Source organism: Necator americanus, chromosome X (assembly GCF_031761385.1).
Source record: "Necator americanus strain Aroian chromosome X, whole genome shotgun sequence".
NCBI classification, from domain to species: Eukaryota; Metazoa; Nematoda; class Chromadorea; order Rhabditida; family Ancylostomatidae; genus Necator; species Necator americanus.
Genome location: NC_087376.1, coordinates 1,261,154 through 1,278,984, shown reverse-complemented (window position 1 = coordinate 1,278,984; position 17,831 = coordinate 1,261,154). Strand labels below are relative to the sequence as shown.

At 36.9% G+C, this 17,831-nt stretch overlaps 3 protein-coding genes across 5 annotated transcripts; 2 read left to right on the top strand and 1 right to left on the bottom strand.

Moving 5' to 3' along the window:
- Positions 1-2,180: 2,180 nt before the first annotated feature.
- Positions 2,181-6,812, top strand: RB195_021175 (uncharacterized protein; the record flags this gene model as incomplete). The annotated part of the gene is made up of 11 exons (XM_064207780.1): positions 2,181-2,304; positions 2,357-2,399; positions 2,677-2,815; positions 3,563-3,648; positions 5,014-5,085; positions 5,309-5,437; positions 5,657-5,792; positions 5,863-5,934; positions 6,021-6,174; positions 6,229-6,281; positions 6,678-6,812. The coding sequence occupies 11 exons, from the start codon at positions 2,181-2,183 to the stop codon at positions 6,810-6,812; spliced, it is 1,143 nt and encodes a 380-aa protein (XP_064063661.1).
- Positions 6,813-8,250: 1,438 nt separating this feature from the next.
- RB195_021174 (uncharacterized protein) lies at positions 8,251-13,587 on the top strand (the record flags this gene model as incomplete). 3 transcript variants are annotated; one of them, XM_064207779.1, is made up of 13 exons in its annotated part: positions 8,251-8,314; positions 8,413-8,567; positions 8,618-8,728; positions 8,778-8,876; positions 8,942-9,010; positions 9,136-9,255; positions 9,326-9,407; positions 11,356-11,504; positions 11,974-12,109; positions 12,580-12,743; positions 12,818-12,935; positions 13,406-13,500; positions 13,552-13,587. In XM_064207779.1, the coding sequence occupies 13 exons, from the start codon at positions 8,251-8,253 to the stop codon at positions 13,585-13,587; spliced, it is 1,398 nt and encodes a 465-aa protein (XP_064063659.1). The 3 variants fall into 3 exon arrangements, with proteins under 3 accessions (XP_064063659.1, XP_064063660.1, XP_013307237.2); XM_064207778.1 differs by having other exon boundaries at positions 8,404-8,567; XM_013451783.2 differs by having other exon boundaries at positions 8,404-8,567; positions 13,406-13,587.
- Positions 13,588-14,404: 817 nt separating this feature from the next.
- RB195_021173 (uncharacterized protein) lies at positions 14,405-17,670 on the bottom strand (the record flags this gene model as incomplete). The annotated part of the gene is made up of 8 exons (XM_013451784.2): positions 14,405-14,603; positions 15,190-15,345; positions 15,448-15,593; positions 15,702-15,823; positions 15,885-16,047; positions 16,709-16,775; positions 17,294-17,368; positions 17,564-17,670. 8 exons carry the CDS (start codon positions 17,668-17,670, stop codon positions 14,405-14,407), a joined length of 1,035 nt encoding a protein of 344 aa, XP_013307238.2.
- Positions 17,671-17,831: the final 161 nt, after the last annotated feature.

Genomic DNA, 17,831 nt, shown 5'->3' with positions numbered 1-17,831 from the left:
TACTATCCTCAAAAAAAAAAAATTCGGAATCGGATTTCCCTTAAACAACGGTCTCTGAAGTCAAGGATGTTGTACTCGGTTGTTGTTACTCTGCACTACCGTCATAGTGCTCTTATTTACATCATCGTCATAGTAAGAATAGTATTATCACCTGTCAACATCTACTACTGCAACAATTTCACCATTTGATTAGTCAAAATAAAAAATCTGTTCAAAATAAGTTGACCAGAAAGTGGCGAACCCTGATCTAAGAGCCAAAGAACAAGAAAACTTTAAATTTCCGCTTTTATTCGACGAAATGACATTGGAAAGATGTGAAACGATTTACAAGAACCGTGAAAATAAATCTTTTTTTTTCAAAAAAAAAAATCACCATAGAAATCTTATCCAGATAAGATTGGAATAAAGAATGCGTTAGACATTTGTTCATTAATGTTGCCCGTTGAATTCCTTTCTTTTTTGAAAAAGTGTCTGTTTATGGAATTACATTACTCTAATGAACACAAATGAAGCTTCTAACAATTTTTGAAAAAAAAAAGCAGTACAAAGATAAATTGCCCTTTACTGCATCGACGAGGATCTCTAAGCTATGCATTCAGCTGATTCGTTACTCTGATACACAAAGTATTCATAGTCATTACTTGAGGGAAATCTCGTGCATAAATAAGTTGCCGATTATGAATATGATTTCTATGACTAGTCTTTGAGCTTCTACACTATGAGTACACCATTTATTTTGTAATTATTGTTTCTTTAAGATGTCTAAAGAAGGCAATTTTTCAAGAATCTCTTGTCAAAAATCCATCAATAAACCATGTTGTTGAGTTCATCCATCATCGGATACTAACATATGCAGTACTTAGCAATTTAATTCAAACAAGCAAACATGTTATTAGATGTGGTGAATAACTGTTGATGTAATTCCATCATATATTCTTCACACTCAGTCGTTTCTCGAACGCGGATAAATTTTTTTAGTGGTTGTTTCAATAAATATCATTATAGCGTCGATCAAGTAAAGAAATTGAAAGTGTTTTAGTGGAATTTTCGCCAAGAATTCTTTTTTTCGCAGTGGCAAGGTGCTCGATTTTCGAGTATCTACTTAGGTGATTCGAGGACTCTGAAGAGGTTCTCTTCCACGAGTACCTTCTGGAATTAGCAACAATTTCGCTTTTTCCATCCTCTATCTTGCCATTGTTTGTGTTTTTCCGTTTATCGCCTTCTATCTTTAATTATAAAATTCTATAATTGCTTTGAAGCCATCAACGCAACGTAATCAGTGGCCTCGTCTGAATATTGCTTGCGTCGCAAGTGCTCTTGCAGTTTTCTCGTTCTTAGGACCACTTTCGTTTCTCATTCAGTGGGTGTTTAGTTACAAAAAGTAAAAGCTACTTGCACTGTGGAAATATCCAGTGAGGAAGGGCTTGGTGTACAGCTACATATCTACTAATAAATACTACTAACTACTAATTCTTTATTCACCGTTTCCAAACTTATAGGTAAAATTGTAGGAAATTTTACAATTCTTCTAGTATTTGAGGATAACTAACTTGTCACCAGTGATTTTTTGGTTTCTGGATTGGGATAATGTCAAATCTATGTCTTCGAGCATAGAATAGTGTCGAATATAAGCACTGATCCTCATATTTCCACAAAAAGGAATAAAGGCTCCTCTTGTCTATTTCTACAGTACTGTGATCACTTCTGTAAGATTTTGAATGAATTTTTATATAAGTTCTATAGTGCTCTATATAATAGCAGTCCTATATTGCGTGATTGACTCCTCAAACTTATATAATTTGAAATCTGGTGTTTATTCATTTCAGCTATTCGCAATGCAAAATTCAAAACGTTCTTCTTTAAGGATTTGCATAAAATTTTGTTGAGCAAATTTCCTCCCGAATAGCTCCAGTTCCCAGATTTCACCGTTTTATTCATTTTAAACCATTTTTCTACCCGCACATCAACGTCACCTTCAGCTTAGTCTATCGTCATTTTTGCTTACGTTAACCGCAATTGTTATCCATTTTTCTTTTAGCTATAACAGTATTTTATAGAGGTTTCCTTCGAGAATAATTTCTCTATAAAACGCCGAGCTTTCATGGGAAATATATTCAGACAAAGAGCCTTTTCAGTAAACGAACCGATATAGTTTCCATAGATTTCCACAGAGTTTTGCTATGGGATCTGGCTTATGTGGACTGAAGAACGTCAGTGGCGATGAGGCAAAATCCCGAAGAATCGATTCAGAGCTGAAGAAGGAGCATGTTTCAGAGAAAAGAAAAATTAAGATCTTACTTTTAGGTGAGCATTTATCTCGATCCTTAACCAGGTTATCTTAGTTCAAATTTTGCAGGCAGTGCAGATTCCGGCAAAAGCACCATCGTGAAACAAATGAGGTGAGGTCAAGGGCGCATAATTAAACCAGCAAATTCATCGAATAAGTGTTCGTGAACTTAAAACGTGAATTCTGAACATTTTGGAATGGACCATGGAAAAAATCCAATTTAATTTGATCATAAGTTTCCGAACCTTGTTTAAGAAAAATAAACCTTTTCTTTAGCGTAATCTACACTCATTTTATTGAGCAGTGTTTTTTCCTCGCGAAGTTTCATTCGCTGTTCATGTGTCACCAGAAAATTAAAAGATTTTTCTACAGAGTCATATTTCATTCAGGCTAATTCATTCCGCCGGATTCAATGAAACCGAGGCGATCGATGCCATTTTCGTGATTCGAAAAAACATTGTGGATGCTTTTAATAGCATCGCTGTGGGGGTTGAAGAGACAAGTATGAATATTCCAGAAGGAGAAAAGGTTTGCAGCTCTCGTAGATAAAAAATATTCTCGTTCTCGCTTGTGTTGAAAGTATTGAATCTTTTTTAGCCAGTTCATTTGAGGATTTGTTGGCTAATGCATAACCTGTCATTGCTATCGTCATAACTTTTTGAACTTTGTGCGAATCATTCAAAAAGAGTCAAATTTCTTCCAACTGCAGAGTCATTTTTCGGAGAAACAGCTCCAATAACGCAAAGTACCGCAGCGTTCTTCGTTTAAAGATCCAGAGAAGTGTTGAAATAAAAGACGATCAGTTCCCGGAAATCACTAGTTTCCAGTAGATTGCATTTTTCTTTCTAACAAGAAGTGATTATTTATCAGCGACGTTTACCTGCCGACTATTACGTCATTACCAGCGACGCAATATCGGTGCAATTCTCAGATTAATCTGCTCCCATGAAATAAGGAACCTTTTTTCATCGAGCCAATAAATCATTATACTGTTCTTTGAGTTGAAGAATCATTTATGTTTGTCACTGATATCAAAAGTTGCTGAAACAGATCAAAAGGAGAAGAAAGAAAAAAAAAACCAATTAATTAATGAAAATATCGTGTGAATTATCAATTTGTTTCTACTGAGAAGAATCTTTAGAGCAATGGAATAATTGAAAAATTCCCGATTATTATAGAATTTTTCGTTTCTGATGTTTCGAACACTATGCAGCATTATATTATATTATTTCTATATAGTATACGACTCAAAAAGGAAGATTGTGCAGTTTTTAGTCAATCCTGGAGCAGTTTTCAAGACACAGTCACGAAATCGAAATCATGGAAGAGAAATCAGAGCTACAATTGCTTAACGATTTCCTGTAAGTGATATTTATAATTATATGTATAAATGAGTTTCAAAATAAGAGAATATTATATTTGAACTCATTTCACGTGCATTTCATGTATCTCATCGCGTTAATGATAGTGCTAGTGGACTAGTACAGTAATTAAAGGCAGCACTCATTAAAGGAATCTTCTTTATCGATATTTTTAATCCTGAGATCAAATAAAATTAAATAAAATTATAACGCATGAAGAAATTGATTAGTAACTCTCCTTTACTCGAGTAACGCCGTTTCGAAGACTTTTTCATTTACCTCGATCAGCTGTGACCTCCCGTTGTAGATCACAGTCTTCGTCTATAAATTGAGCGCGCGAACACTAGGATTATAGGAATTGAATTTTGCAGCCGATAATTATTATTTTATTATCTCCCAGGCTGCGAAAAATTATGTTTCCTTCTGTTCTTTTTTTCCTTGTGATTTAAATTGAGTTAAATTTAATAGTACTTTTGCATTTATGTTAATGACACTTCCTGTGGAAAATGTTAGTTGGAAGGGGTGGGTCGTTTACTGGCGCCCTTATTTCTGGATGTTCTATCTTACTTTTCTTTCTTTTAGTAACTTGAGCTTACATGCCATAGATCCGATAAAATTAATGCTTAGGTCTTAGGGACACCGACTGATTTAGTTATTTACTTACAAAAATAAGGGCGACACTGAGTTGCCTCCCCACCTACAATTTACCTCAGCTCCTTTGTAGTAGTCAGTCAGAGGATGTACTTGAATAAAATATCTCTTATTCCAGATACTAATTACTTTTCTGATTCCCCTTAATGGATTCAGTATTGCTCAACTTTGTTTTCTGGAATTTATCAAAAAATGACAGTAAATTTTCTGTAACATAATGAAAATTTTTGTTTGAAACGCGAAAGTGGCGGCAGTTATCAGCTCATCGGTATTGATTCGCACTTATCAACATTTTTTGATTCTTTGCTCTGCAGCCAGTTTTTCGCCTCAATTCTTTGAAGTGAAATTTGAAAATGCAAGTGTTATTCCACTGGCATTGTAAACAAAAATAAAACACATCTTTTTTTAAATGTGAGTGCTGTCTTTAGAGTGTTTCATAATTCAGTCAGAAGATTGAAGTCTTTGGGCGGTAAATGAGCGGAGGCCACATAATACATCCTTTGCCTCATTAAGAACTCATCTTTAGAAATGAATGCTAATAAAGTAATATGAACAATACCCGTTACTTCTACATATTTGTGGCTTTATTGTTGTTTTATTTTCGACTCCATTTTTCGCTAAACGGTCTGAAACGTCAATGTTGTGTAATTAATGAACGAATTGTCGGTGTTGTCATGTATATCAATAGCAAAGTTGATCTTTTTTTTTTTTTAGGAAATTGGAGTGCGTCCAGTGTTTTCTGACAAAACACGCTACATGGCCGACCATCCCGGATAATTATGGCTAGTAAGTCTTGGGGTTCTTTGGAATGAGTATATTATCTTTCACTCTTTTTTTTCGTAACAATTTAAAAATTGAAATTCAAAACTAACATGTACAAGACAGTGAAACGTGAACAACTACGATTCTTTACATTATTTCCGTTAAGTCATTGAACCTTAAAAGACCTTGGTGACACTTTTTTTTTCCTTTCTCTCAACATCTTCTCGCATATTCATTTTGTTTTCAGCTTTTCTTCTCATCTTGCTCGAATACTCACTGCTAACTACATGCCGACCAGTATGGATATTGTTCACATGCGTAAACCCACAATAGGAGTCCATGAGTTCGCATTTGAGTTCAAGAAATATGCGATAAGGTTTGACTTTTCGAAACTGCTTTTTTTCCCTAACGTCCTTATCTCACACCGTTAGCATTAACCTATAGTCGGCTCCAAAAGTGTTCAGTCGGGAATACCTTCGGGCAGGTGAGGTCGGAGGGAAGAGGAAGTGGGTCAGGCAGACAGAGAGTTTTCGTTGCGGCAGACATGACGCGTCCCCCCGGTTGAACACTTTCGGCTCCAAGTACATATATTTAGACTCATAGATGTTGGCGGTCAACGGACAGAAAGACGAAAATGGATCCACTTTTTCGAAGACGTTACTGCAGTAATGTTCGTAGCATCACTAAGTAGTTATGATCAAGTCATGGAAGAAGATATGAAGTTGATGCAGGTGCGTTTCAATAAAATTAGATTTAAGGGAATCACTGAAGTTTCCATGCCTTCAATCTTCAAAGTTTAAGGTAGTCTCTACAGGCCTTAAACCGTGTCATGCTGTGGTACGACAGCAAACATCTAATCCTAATCCACCAAAGGTAGTACTGAATTCGCTATGAAATGCTTTCTTTAATATTTTGATATCTTTATTTTTTTTTCGAATTTTTGAAAAAATTTCTTCTAGAATCGCTTAATGGACAGCATCGACCTGTTCGGTGATATCGTGAAAAACGAGTTTCTAAAAACCTGTTCCTTTATTCTGTTCTTGAATAAAGTCGATCTTTTCAAAACAAAATTGGAACACTCAAAATTAGCTGACCATTTTAAAACTTATACTGGTAAGCTGAGTATCAGATATACTTCGTCAGAAAAGCTAAAATTTTCGTTTTCAGGTGGAAACGATTATAGTTCTGCAGCTGAATATATCCAGAACTGCTTTAAAAAGGTGAGCTCTTTTTAGTGATCTCGTTGATTTTAAACAAAGACTGATGCCGGTGAATTATATAGGTTGTCTTTAAACTGCATCTGATAGAAGTGAGCAATATGTCAACAATTTCTAAATTTTATTTCTAGAGTAGATTAAAATGGAGTTCTTGAATGTTATCATTCTGGATAATAATTACGAGCTCTTTGTGAGATCGCATTATTAGCATCCTGGGGATTTTTTTTGTAGAATAATTGCAGTCTAGGGGTATTTACGATGTTTCCAGAGGATACGCCGCTATCCACAAATATAAGTATATTTTATGAGGGTATACAGCTCATACACCACAACTAAGCAAGGAAAAAAAATTTTTTTCCCACTTTAACCATATCTGAATTATGAACATATTCGTTTTAGACCCAATTACCGTCAAGTAACAAGTTGTATGTTCATTATACGGAAGCCACGGATACGCAACAAATAGACTTCGTCTTTGCTGCTGCTTGTGATATTATCTTACAAGCAAATCTTGCCCGAGCTGGGATGCAATAACGATGTTTAGCTGGGTGCTTAGTTGTTATTTTAGATCTCAATACTCGTGGAAATTAACATATATTTTCTAATTAGTATACAAATCTAAACGTTCTCTGCCCTAAGGAGAGTCTCGTTACTGTGATATTTTTCATATACTGTAGAAAAAATTCAGTCAAATCCATATTTCTTCAGGAAGATTTGAGTAGTCTCAGATTTCTAATTAATTGACATTTTTTTGGCGATTCTGCATTTGCAGAGCATTTGCAGAAAATTGATGTATAGACGTTATTATTAATTATGTTTTCTAACTCACACTAACTTCGGCAGATCAACGTTTATTCTATTTTATTCAAAATAAATATTGATGTATTCTAGATCTCTGTAGATCGTACAGCGTTAATGTTGTTCGTATGTCAGTTCTTGTTGGTAGAGGATTGTCCTCAACGAGTACTCCACTATAACTCAGTTCCGGAAACGGTATGCCACGGTACTGAGGGAGAATTGCGAGGGACTCTAGAAATTCACTCAGAAAAGTCCTGAAACGTTAGGATTAGCGAATATGACGCATATACAAGCCTGTGTAACTTGTCAGTGCCACTTGAAGTATTTCCAGCCGATCAATGATGCAGCGATTTACTATGTGCATCGATTGAGTGGTCAATAGATCACACAGGGTAATGTTGACCATGACCGAAGCTGGATACACTTTCCAGAAAAGTCTCTTCTCACCAACTACGATGTTGGGTACGTGCGCTTTCGGTCACAATTGGAACAGAATTCTTCAGATGGAGCTCTCGTTGTAAAATAAATTTGTGTAAATCCCATTTCTCTTTGTGAACGGCGGAAAAACACAAGGAAATAAATGTTTAAAATTAAGAAACTATACTGTGAATAAGAATTCTAAGGAATTTAGAATAAAATCAGTTATTTAATATTTTTTTCTTGTAAAAAGGCATTGAAAAAGATCAATAAATGAGCAGCAAAGTCAATAAAGTCTCGTCGATCGGCCAATGCTCGAATAGACGTGTCCTTCCTGATTATTCCGGAACAAAGGCAAGCGCATTTGAGGTGCGCGCCTCAATTACCGTTCGGATCTAGGTCAGTGAGTTATTAGGTGGCCAAACTCACTTGTGCCCATCTTCAGTCTCAATACACATGATATGCTAATTTTGTGACCATATTTGTCAGCACTTGTCAAGATCCAGTATAAAATAATCCTTTTCCTTAGTTTGGAATTGTTATCGAATTAAGAACTCTCATGAAGATATCCCATACATTGTGGTTTTTGGAACAGATCACAAAATAACCCTTCAAAATTACAGCAGAAAAATTCCACTCTTGTAAGAAAGTCTGTTTAGTTTCATTTGACATGCTGTATACGAAGAGAGTAAAAAAATGCAAAATAGTTGTCATATTTCTAAAATTCTAATCATTTTTCAAGGACTGACATGAAACCATGCTAGTATTGTATATACTTCTGCCTATTCCAACGGCATTATCAGCGGCCTTCGACAAATATCGTAAGTCTATTGATATAAGATGAATTTGCTATCAATCAATAGCATAATTCCCAACACTATGTGATACTTTAAATTCTGTTTCGCTACAGTTCTTGCAGGCGATCTCGTGCGTTCTCTGGATGATTGGGAACGAGCGCTCTTGCGTGATTTTGTACGAGGCAAAGGACGTGGCAGTGTTTCAAGGATTCCCGTCGAATTGCTGAATGAACCTCCACCAGCACTCGACGCAATGCAGGATGATAGCATTGTTTCTGTACGATCACATTCGCCTTCACATAGATTTCAGGACACATGCCGTTTCAGCTGATAGCTCCACCAGAATCCGCCTTACGAGCCGGTCCAATGATGGGTTTTCCTCGGGATGCGCTGCGGTCACTTTCAATTTCGCCTAAAAAACTTGAGCCCTCTCGAATGGTGAGAGATTTCGTCGCGGAAAATTCAAGAAATATTTGAATTGCTTTAGCGAACAAATAAGGAAGATCGAGAAGTGCCTTCTGTGATTTCACCGGCTTCAAAGATGAAACAAAAATCTCTGATTTCGACTCAATCCAGAGTTCTACAGGTAGAATATGGGAGTTTCCTTTTAGATCATCTTTTGCGTTCACTGATGTTGTCATAAATTTTCAGAAGAAAATTAAACCTCCTCTAGAAGAACCGACCCAGGAAACCTTTAAGGAACTTTCTGGACTATTACAGGTAGATAATTCTGATTTATGTGTTTTCTTGTATTGATGATTGTCTTCGGAAATTTCTAAATAATCTTCTACTAAAAAAACCTGATGATTTTCGGATATGCCCATAATACTAGGAAACCATTCTAGTCTTTCATCGATCGTCGAAAGCCACTACTTCAACGAGTTACTATTTCTCCACCTTCAACTCCAGTTCCAGCACGAAATTGGGCTCATGAAGAAAAGGATGAGGATTCCACAGCGAGCAGTGTACATATCTTTATAAATAGAAGGCACATATCAACTGACTTCAATTTTCAATCCTCTAATTTCTGTTTAGTCGCTGATGGATCAATGGGAGACAATGAATCCTGAAGAAGAAACTGGAGATGTAGAGGAAATCGAACAAAAAGAGATGGAAGGTGAATTGATCGCAACTTAAATTCAACTAGGTTACGCGGATATTCGAAACGATTTCTGAATCTTTGTTTTTTTTTCCTAAAAACACAATTTTCTATTCGAGCTTCCAAGGTCTTTTTGACCTACTATAGCTATAGACAGAATACTATATAAGGTGGTCACACATTTGACCTAAAGACGATAAATTGCTGTGGACCGGGCGCTATTATAATTGAAAGCGGAGAAACTAGCTTTGGCTAGAATTTCACGTGATCTTCGCGCTCGACGCTATTCGATGATGCTTTTGAAATGCTAGGATGAGATTTGAATGGGATAAATCCTTCAAAGTTGTCAAGAAATCCAGTAACTCTAGGACATATTTCTGTAATTCCCTGGACAAATCATTTTCTTTCATTCATTAAAAAACAATATGTGTTCGTTATACGCTAAATCACTGGACCTAGCAAAAACAAAAACGAATATGACTAGCATATCAGTCAGTATCTTAGATCCGATTGGTTCGATTTGCATATTAATTTTAATTTTATCACTGATATCAGATTAATTATGAGGTTAATTTCGTCTTTTTTGGACTTAGTTATGCTGTGAATGAAGCGCTGGTCTCATTTACCTGATCTGGAGTACAGGCGCACCATCGCACGTGCCCGTAATTCCCTCCTAAACGTCGCACTCTTCGAATAACACATACCGTCAGCTCACATAAAATACAGGTTTTCCTCTGCATTAAAAAGAAAAACATGTAGCTGTCAACATCCCGAACAAATTTCCCACGGTTCATAATTATTGCCTTCCCAAGAAATTCGTAATCCATGCAATTAATTTTTTCAAAAAATTACTGGATTTATCACGATATTTTCATGATCTCCTGTCATCACCAACATTATGCTTACATGCGTCAACTATCCGAAAATGTATTGGATTTAAGGACTGCTCCAGTATATCTCGGATATATCCGAATTAGAACAAACATGAAGAACGATCGCAACAATTGAAATCATAAGGCAAAAAAAAAAAATACTCGTTAAACCGTATCCAACAACTATTAGGGCATGGATCACATTCCGAGGATGACTAGATGTGTGGGTATCTACTGAATCGATAGGATGAAATTTCGCTGTGCCTCGACTGCGTTTGATGGAACATACTTCAATCAAAAGCGCTTCAAAAAACACTCTGGAAAAATAGAATCCTAGAGTGTTGCTCTTGAAAAAAGGGAATCTTCTAAGCAAATCTAAACTTAACTAAATTTCTACAAGAAGATGTCTAAAGATGTGTGATCTATTGACGTTGTAGATCAGTTTGATCAAATCATTATGAGGGAGCAGAAATGGCGACGTTGCATTGATCGTTCACAACCTCTCCTCATTTCTTTTCTTCTTTTACTTTTACATATAATTACGTTAGATTACGAAAAAGTACTTAACTGTTAAAATGTATTTTCCCTTCTTCTTACTACTCTTCAAATACTGGGAACACAGGAAAGACAAAATTCCATTTAGAAATGCAATATTTGTAGTTTTTGCAGATTTATTCTCTTTTCACGTTCACGATGTCTTGCAGCACGCTGTACCTCCAAACACGTTTCTAGTCGATTTAAGTGGTAGACGTGATCGAGAACAAACTTATTGTGTCATAGTAGCTCATAGTTTATCAATTTGTTTATGATGCATTATGCATTATCTCTTACAGATTATAAGTATTACCACTTCTGGATTCGCCGAATCCAGAACGAGTACGCATACACACTAATTTGAGTTTTGAATTTCATTTTCATTTTCATAATTGTCAAAAAGGAGAAATACATAATTCTGTCAGGCAACCACAAATCAACGTACTATCTACTGCTCTGAGTTAAGGAAAGAAAACATGATCACTTTACATAATTCCAGTCATCTTACCTTCAGCCTCAAAGATTGGCTTCATATAAAATACTCATATTACTTCTTCCAGATGAGCCTGATTGGGAATCAAGAATGCGCGAGCTCAGCGGACAACTTAGCGCCATCCTCATACAAATAAAAAAGGCGAAGGAGAGTCGAGCTGTTAAGTACGCGACCGCACCGGAAAAACCCAAGCCAAAGGTGACGATACTGAGAACTGTGAGTTAATTATCATCTAAGTAGTCCAAGAAGTTTTAGGATTGAAATGAGCTCTTACTCACTTTACAATATTAGAATACTGGGACAGATATTTGAAGGGTACACGACACGAGGTAAGTAAAGCAGAACAAAAAAAAAACGGAGATCAACAAGGCGCCGGTAATTCTGTACGATTGCAACGCGCCATTCGAATTCCGGAGCGTAGGTAGCTAGGAATTTCCGATAGACAATTTTCCATTTTTCGTCTGGCACCGTTAAAAAAAGATCCACACACTTCTTCACTACATATAGAATAACTTGGCCGGAAGTTTATTTGCGTCATCTTCAATGTAGCAGCGGCACATATCATATGTCTTATTGGTGATGCTTTTTCTCCTTACTTTTGCCATCCACTTATAGTAATATTCGACTTGCAAGTTTTTTCTCCATTCCATTTGAAGAACCAAATGAATAGCCACACCTCTTCTAGGGTTCCGCTAATCAAACCAACGACGGTCGATACAACTTTGTCGCGACAATCACATTGGTACAAGATAACGGAAAGAATATACTTGTAGATACTGGGCTAGGGACGGATATCAATGGCAGAACTCAGTTAATGAGCGGTAAACATTGTTTTAGAACATTGTGTTCTTTAAAAATCCAAGTCAAAATTGTTTTCAATTCCTATACGTTTCTTATTCAAAATTGTCAAGTCCTTCGAAAATAGTGCTCGATGACCATCTATTTATAGTTGGGTCAAAACGACATGATGCACCGACAGCTGCGTAAGCGACTGCGCTCGAACCGGTGTGGTGGAGCGTAGCGGTTGGGATCGCGTAAGGATCCTCGCTACCGCCACCCATCTTTGCAGTTCGCCATTCTCATCTCGATTCCAACCGCTGTCTCAGCAGCACTGCTTCCAGCGCAACCGCTTACGTAACTGTCCGTGTTTCATGTCGTTTTGACCCGGTTATACTTACGCAATTAGTTCTTTTTTCCTCGCAAGTAGATATTGCCGGCTTTTTCTAGTAAAGATCTCATAAGCTTGGTTACTTTGGTAGTGAGTGGTTGATTCCTTCTATAATCATTGCAGCACTGGAGAAACAAAACGTGGGGGTGCCTGACATCCAAATAGTGGTGACCACACATGGTCATCCAGATCATGTTGGTGGAGTGCACGATTTTCCGGATGCGATCCACTATCAAGGATGGTACATTCACCATCGGACCATGTTCAATCTTAGCAGTCTTTTTGAGGTGTTTCTTTTTCATACCACAAAATTAAATATGTTGAATTTTGTTGGTGATAAATTACAATAATTTTGTTCTAGGGTGACCGACATGTATTGACTGATAACGTTCACCTGATGAGGTCAAATGGACATACTTCAGATGACATTGCAGTGATTGTGATGGACGAACAAACCATGGGAAAGGTTATTATTGCAGGTGAGCGTAGTAAAAAATTTCATTTAATTAAGAATGTCATAATTGACTTTTATAATATAATAGTCAGAAATTAAACACGAAAGAGGTCCACCAATTTTGGTGTTGGGAACTCGAATTGCATGGCTCATCGTTCGCACATACCGTCAACAGTCTGTGTAGTAATCTATTTAGAGATTTTTGCATTCAAAGCCCAAGTCTTGCATCTCTTTTAGAGTGACGTTTAGAGAACACATCTTTCAAAAGTTGTGAGAGTGACTGGCTTATTTTGTTTTCCATACATGAAGCATGAAATGAAATTATGAAGGTATACGTCTGTAAGTGCATCTAGAGTCCAAAGAAACTTATTGCAATGCCATCCAGATGATACAGAGACATATTGTACAGATTCATAATGAAGACTAGAAAATGAATGGATACTGAACTAGAATATGGCAACTTCGCTAAGGTGGAGTATTAAAAATGAGTTGCAGGCGACACGTTCATGAGGCGCGAAGATCTTAACTATCCAATGATGTGGCAGCCATTAAGTGCAAATGAAACGGAACAGGCGAAGTCGAGAAGAAATGTAATTTGTGAAGCCGCTTGGATTGTTCCAGGACACGGTGCACCATTTCAGGTGACGCGACAAATGCGTGCACAGTTTCACTGCTAATGTATACACAACAAATTGTACAGTTTTGAAGCTCATAAAATTCTTTTTTCGTTCATTTCATTTCATCTCATACTGATATGATTTACTTTGTTGACTGACTCTCAACAGAAGCAGTGCATCAGGGGAAATATCTGGAAAAACACACATTAAAGTCAACACAATTGGGGCGATGATATGCGGGACGGGGCTGGAAAGGACAGCGAATCACGTGAGGGGGACGAGGGGCCTTGCTAAAAAATCGCTACTCTAGATATGGCTAAACGATAGGGAATGCTGAATAATTTACAGCCCGCTGGCACCTAAACACGAATGGAGGGAGAAAGAAATAAGTAGAAAGACGTTCACAGACACCGATAAGATCAATGAAAGCACGAATAAGAGTGAACGAGGAGGGCGGAAGGCATCCATATAGGCAAAACAGGCAGAACGATATTTTTGCCAAACTTATACCGCATTACCTCAGAAAAAAAATATGCACATATACAGATGAACGGGAAGATTGAAAAGTAAGGAAAAAATTTAAAAAAAAACTAGACCAATAAATTATGAAGTAAAATTACAATGCGACGTCGTTAAGTAACATGAAATATGCACAACGATACGCCGCCGAGGATTCGAAGCAACGTCGTGCCGCATGAAGAAAAACAACGGGCGAACATTATAACCACAAGAAACATAACCTAATTTATGACACTTCGTATCCCTGAAATGCGAAATTCAGATATTCGAACTAAATATGAGAGTATGTGTCGAATCGTCGAATCGCGCAAGAAATCCATAGTGGACAGTCTGAATTTCGCACCAGGGCGTACATGACTTATCCATGGAGACGTGACGTCACCTTCTCGTGTTTGCCGTGTTTTACGTAGTAATCGATCGTCTTCATTAGACCTTCCTCGAACGGGGTCGTACACTGCCAGCCCATCGCTTTTTTGATCTTTGAAAAATCGATGTAATATCGGCGATCGTGGTACGGCCGGTCCGGTATTGGCACAAAAGAAGGGGGCGATTCTTTTCTAAAGGGCAAGGTTTAGTAATCGGAGTCAACGTACGTGAATAAATTGCAAGAAGATTCCAGGACAACAACTGCAGAATTACAAAAAGAGCGGAAGAGATAGCAGTTTTAGCAATTCATGCATATAATGATATTTGGAAAAAAAAGTACTGGAGAAGAATAAGCTCAAAACAGCTGAGTTGTCAACTAATGAAGCACAACCGTCCACTTGTCTGAGCTGGATCTTCATAATTGTCGAGATGAGACTAGTTAAGATCTGATAGATACAGTTGAGTTTAATTTTAAAAAAGCTGCAACTAATCCTAGAATGAGAACTAGTGGTTCTATACTTCTGGAGGTCATTCTATAGCTGAAAAGGCAAACAGGACTACATCTCGTTGTTGTACTAAATGTCATTAAGAAAAGAATCTCATTGGTATCACTGTAGAAGAAAAATAATGCAAATGTAAATCAAAGGGAATGTTGAAGTGTCAGCAATTAAAGGGCGTATATCGTCTCCTTATGCAATAGATGCACCAAAAATTACTTACGAGGTGTAAAATATATCTGGTAGTTTTCAAGGAGATGCACCAGTAGGAAAAACGAACCGCTTTTGCAGTTTGTTGACGATGTCGTGGATTTTCCTCGTCAGATCGATGTTGGTCATCTCGAAATCCGTCCCAATATTGTACACCTCCCCCAGCTGACCGTCCTCGGCAACCCTTCTGATTGCTTCCGAGCAGTCTTCTACATACATCCAACTTCTGAAATGTACGGAGAATATAACCAGAGGAAGAGAAATCTGTTCAGATAATTTTAAGGGAAGAAAATATTTAAAAATATCAAGCAAAGAGCATTGCGCCCACCGTGTATGCAATCCATCTCCCATCAGGGGATATGGCTTTCCCTCCAACGCCAATTTTGTGAATTTCGGTATAAGTTTTGTACAAGCTTGACGGGGTCCATATACATTATTCATGCGGACCATAACGTAAGGAAGTTTGTATGAATGCTGAAATCTAAACACTGAAACGGCATATTCTGGAAGTTGAATCGGATTCACCTTACGGAAAACTATACAAAATGAGAAGAAAGACTAAGTTCAAGGAATTGAACTGACCCAGTAAGACCTAATTATCACTTCACATGCAGCTTTGCTGGCTGCATAGGGATTTGTTGGATTTGGTAATGAGTCTTCAGTTTTAGGAGTAGCATCATCAAATGAGTCACCGTATACCTCGTCTAGAAGCGTGTCACATAAGGAAATGCTCGTTTGTAACAAATACAAAAAAAACGCACTTACCCGTACTTATATGAACGAGTCGTTTCACCCCTTTATAGTTTCTGTTCATAATACTTTCTAGTAAGGTTGTTGTCGATATGACATTATCCTGAATCGTTCCTACACGATCCGTATACGATTCATCAACGTGAGTAATAGCGGCAAAGTGAATAACCATATCCACCTGAAACGTATTTTGGATATGAATGTTTACGACGAAATGGAGGAATGAAGGAAAAAAGATTCAAAAAAATAGAAGCAATGAAGAGAAGTTGCCAGATTCAGAATGAAAATTTCAGGACTATTTTAGAATCTAGATAATACTGGAGTATTATGAGTGTTTACCCAATCCTTTTGAACTAACATGAACCAATAATCTGAAAAAGTAGCGCCCATGATGAAGAGAATATAAATTGGGGAAAAAAGTCAGAGACAGTGAGAAGAGCGGCTCAAAGCTTATCGCGTAGTTGTTTTCGTTAAACAGAAATATCTTTAAAAAAAAACATTCAATAGTTTGATCTACTCTTGCACGCGGACAGCAGCAATGACATACAATTGAGGGCACATAAAATAAATTTAATGTGGCATAGAATTAACGATTACACGACCACGATTGAAAAAAAAACCTTCAGCGATTCACAAAGATGAAATAGTTTGCGCTCAAAACTCTGATCCCATATCCTAGATTTCGAGAGGTTTAAAATGCCTCAAAATTTATTGGAGAACCCAAATTTTCAAGAAAACAGAGAAGAAAGAAAAATAGATACACTTTATGTGGGACCACGGCTGAATGAACGAAAAAGAAAACGTAAAAAGAATAAGATAAATCAACGAAAGTTACTGACCTGATGCTCATGCAAACATCTGTCAAGAATATCCTGGTCCTCAAGACGAGCTTCGATAAATGTGTACCTCAAAAAGAGAAGATAAGTTAATTAGTTAAGCTGAACAGCACATATTTTTTTCTTTAGAGATCCACTTGTATGTGCGCTGCGAAACATCGAAGTCCCAGAACAGAGGAGATCAAATCAATAGTCAACCAATTGTCCAGGAAAAGAAAAACTAACAAAATAAAATTGCTTTGAGTCTGTTTTTCATCCCCGGATACTTTCATTCCACATAACTCTTGCGGTCATAAATCTATGAAAATGCATATCGACTAAAAAAAGAGTACAGCCCCATTAAAATGAAAAGAATGAAATAGAGGAATGTAATCAACAAAAATTAACAACTATTCTTTTTAAACTCACTGACTAAACAGTAGGTGCCATTTTCAAAGGAAAAAAGTTCTTAAAGAATGTAGCACGAATTAAAAAGAAATTATTTAAACGAAAAATATAACACCAAAAAGATATGATACCATAAATCGGAATAAAAAAAATACATTAGAAGAAAAAATTGAATAGAGGCTAGATTTAATCGGTGTTTACCTGCTAGACTCTCGGATTCGCTTCTCAACGTGATGAGGTGAAGCTCCAAATGCTAATTTGTCGTAATTGACTATCCTTAAAAAACAAAAAATCAAGGTATCCTCATAACCAGCGGAGAAAAGAAGCAAAAATTACAATTACACGTGCTATTACTTTTAAGAATGAAAAAATCACGAAACAAAAGTGATATTGAATAGTGTGAACGAAATCATAAATATCAGTAGCAAGATGTAATGGTAAAAATATTTCTTCGTCGACACATTCCCTTACCTGGAAGATTTCCAACGATCCGCAATGAAATTTATAAAATTCGATCCAATAAAACCACAACCGCCCGTAATAAGCACACATCGAGGCTCGGCCAAGTTTTCAACCATAACGATCTATAATGATCAAGATCAAAAGTAAGATCATTCGCGTAACAATAGTGGCGACAATAAGCGTCGATAAAGCATGCCCAAAAAGTGAAACCTGGAAGCAGGCAATCCGATGACAGCTTGCTATGATATATCCCAGAAAGTAGATGTTGACATTGCAG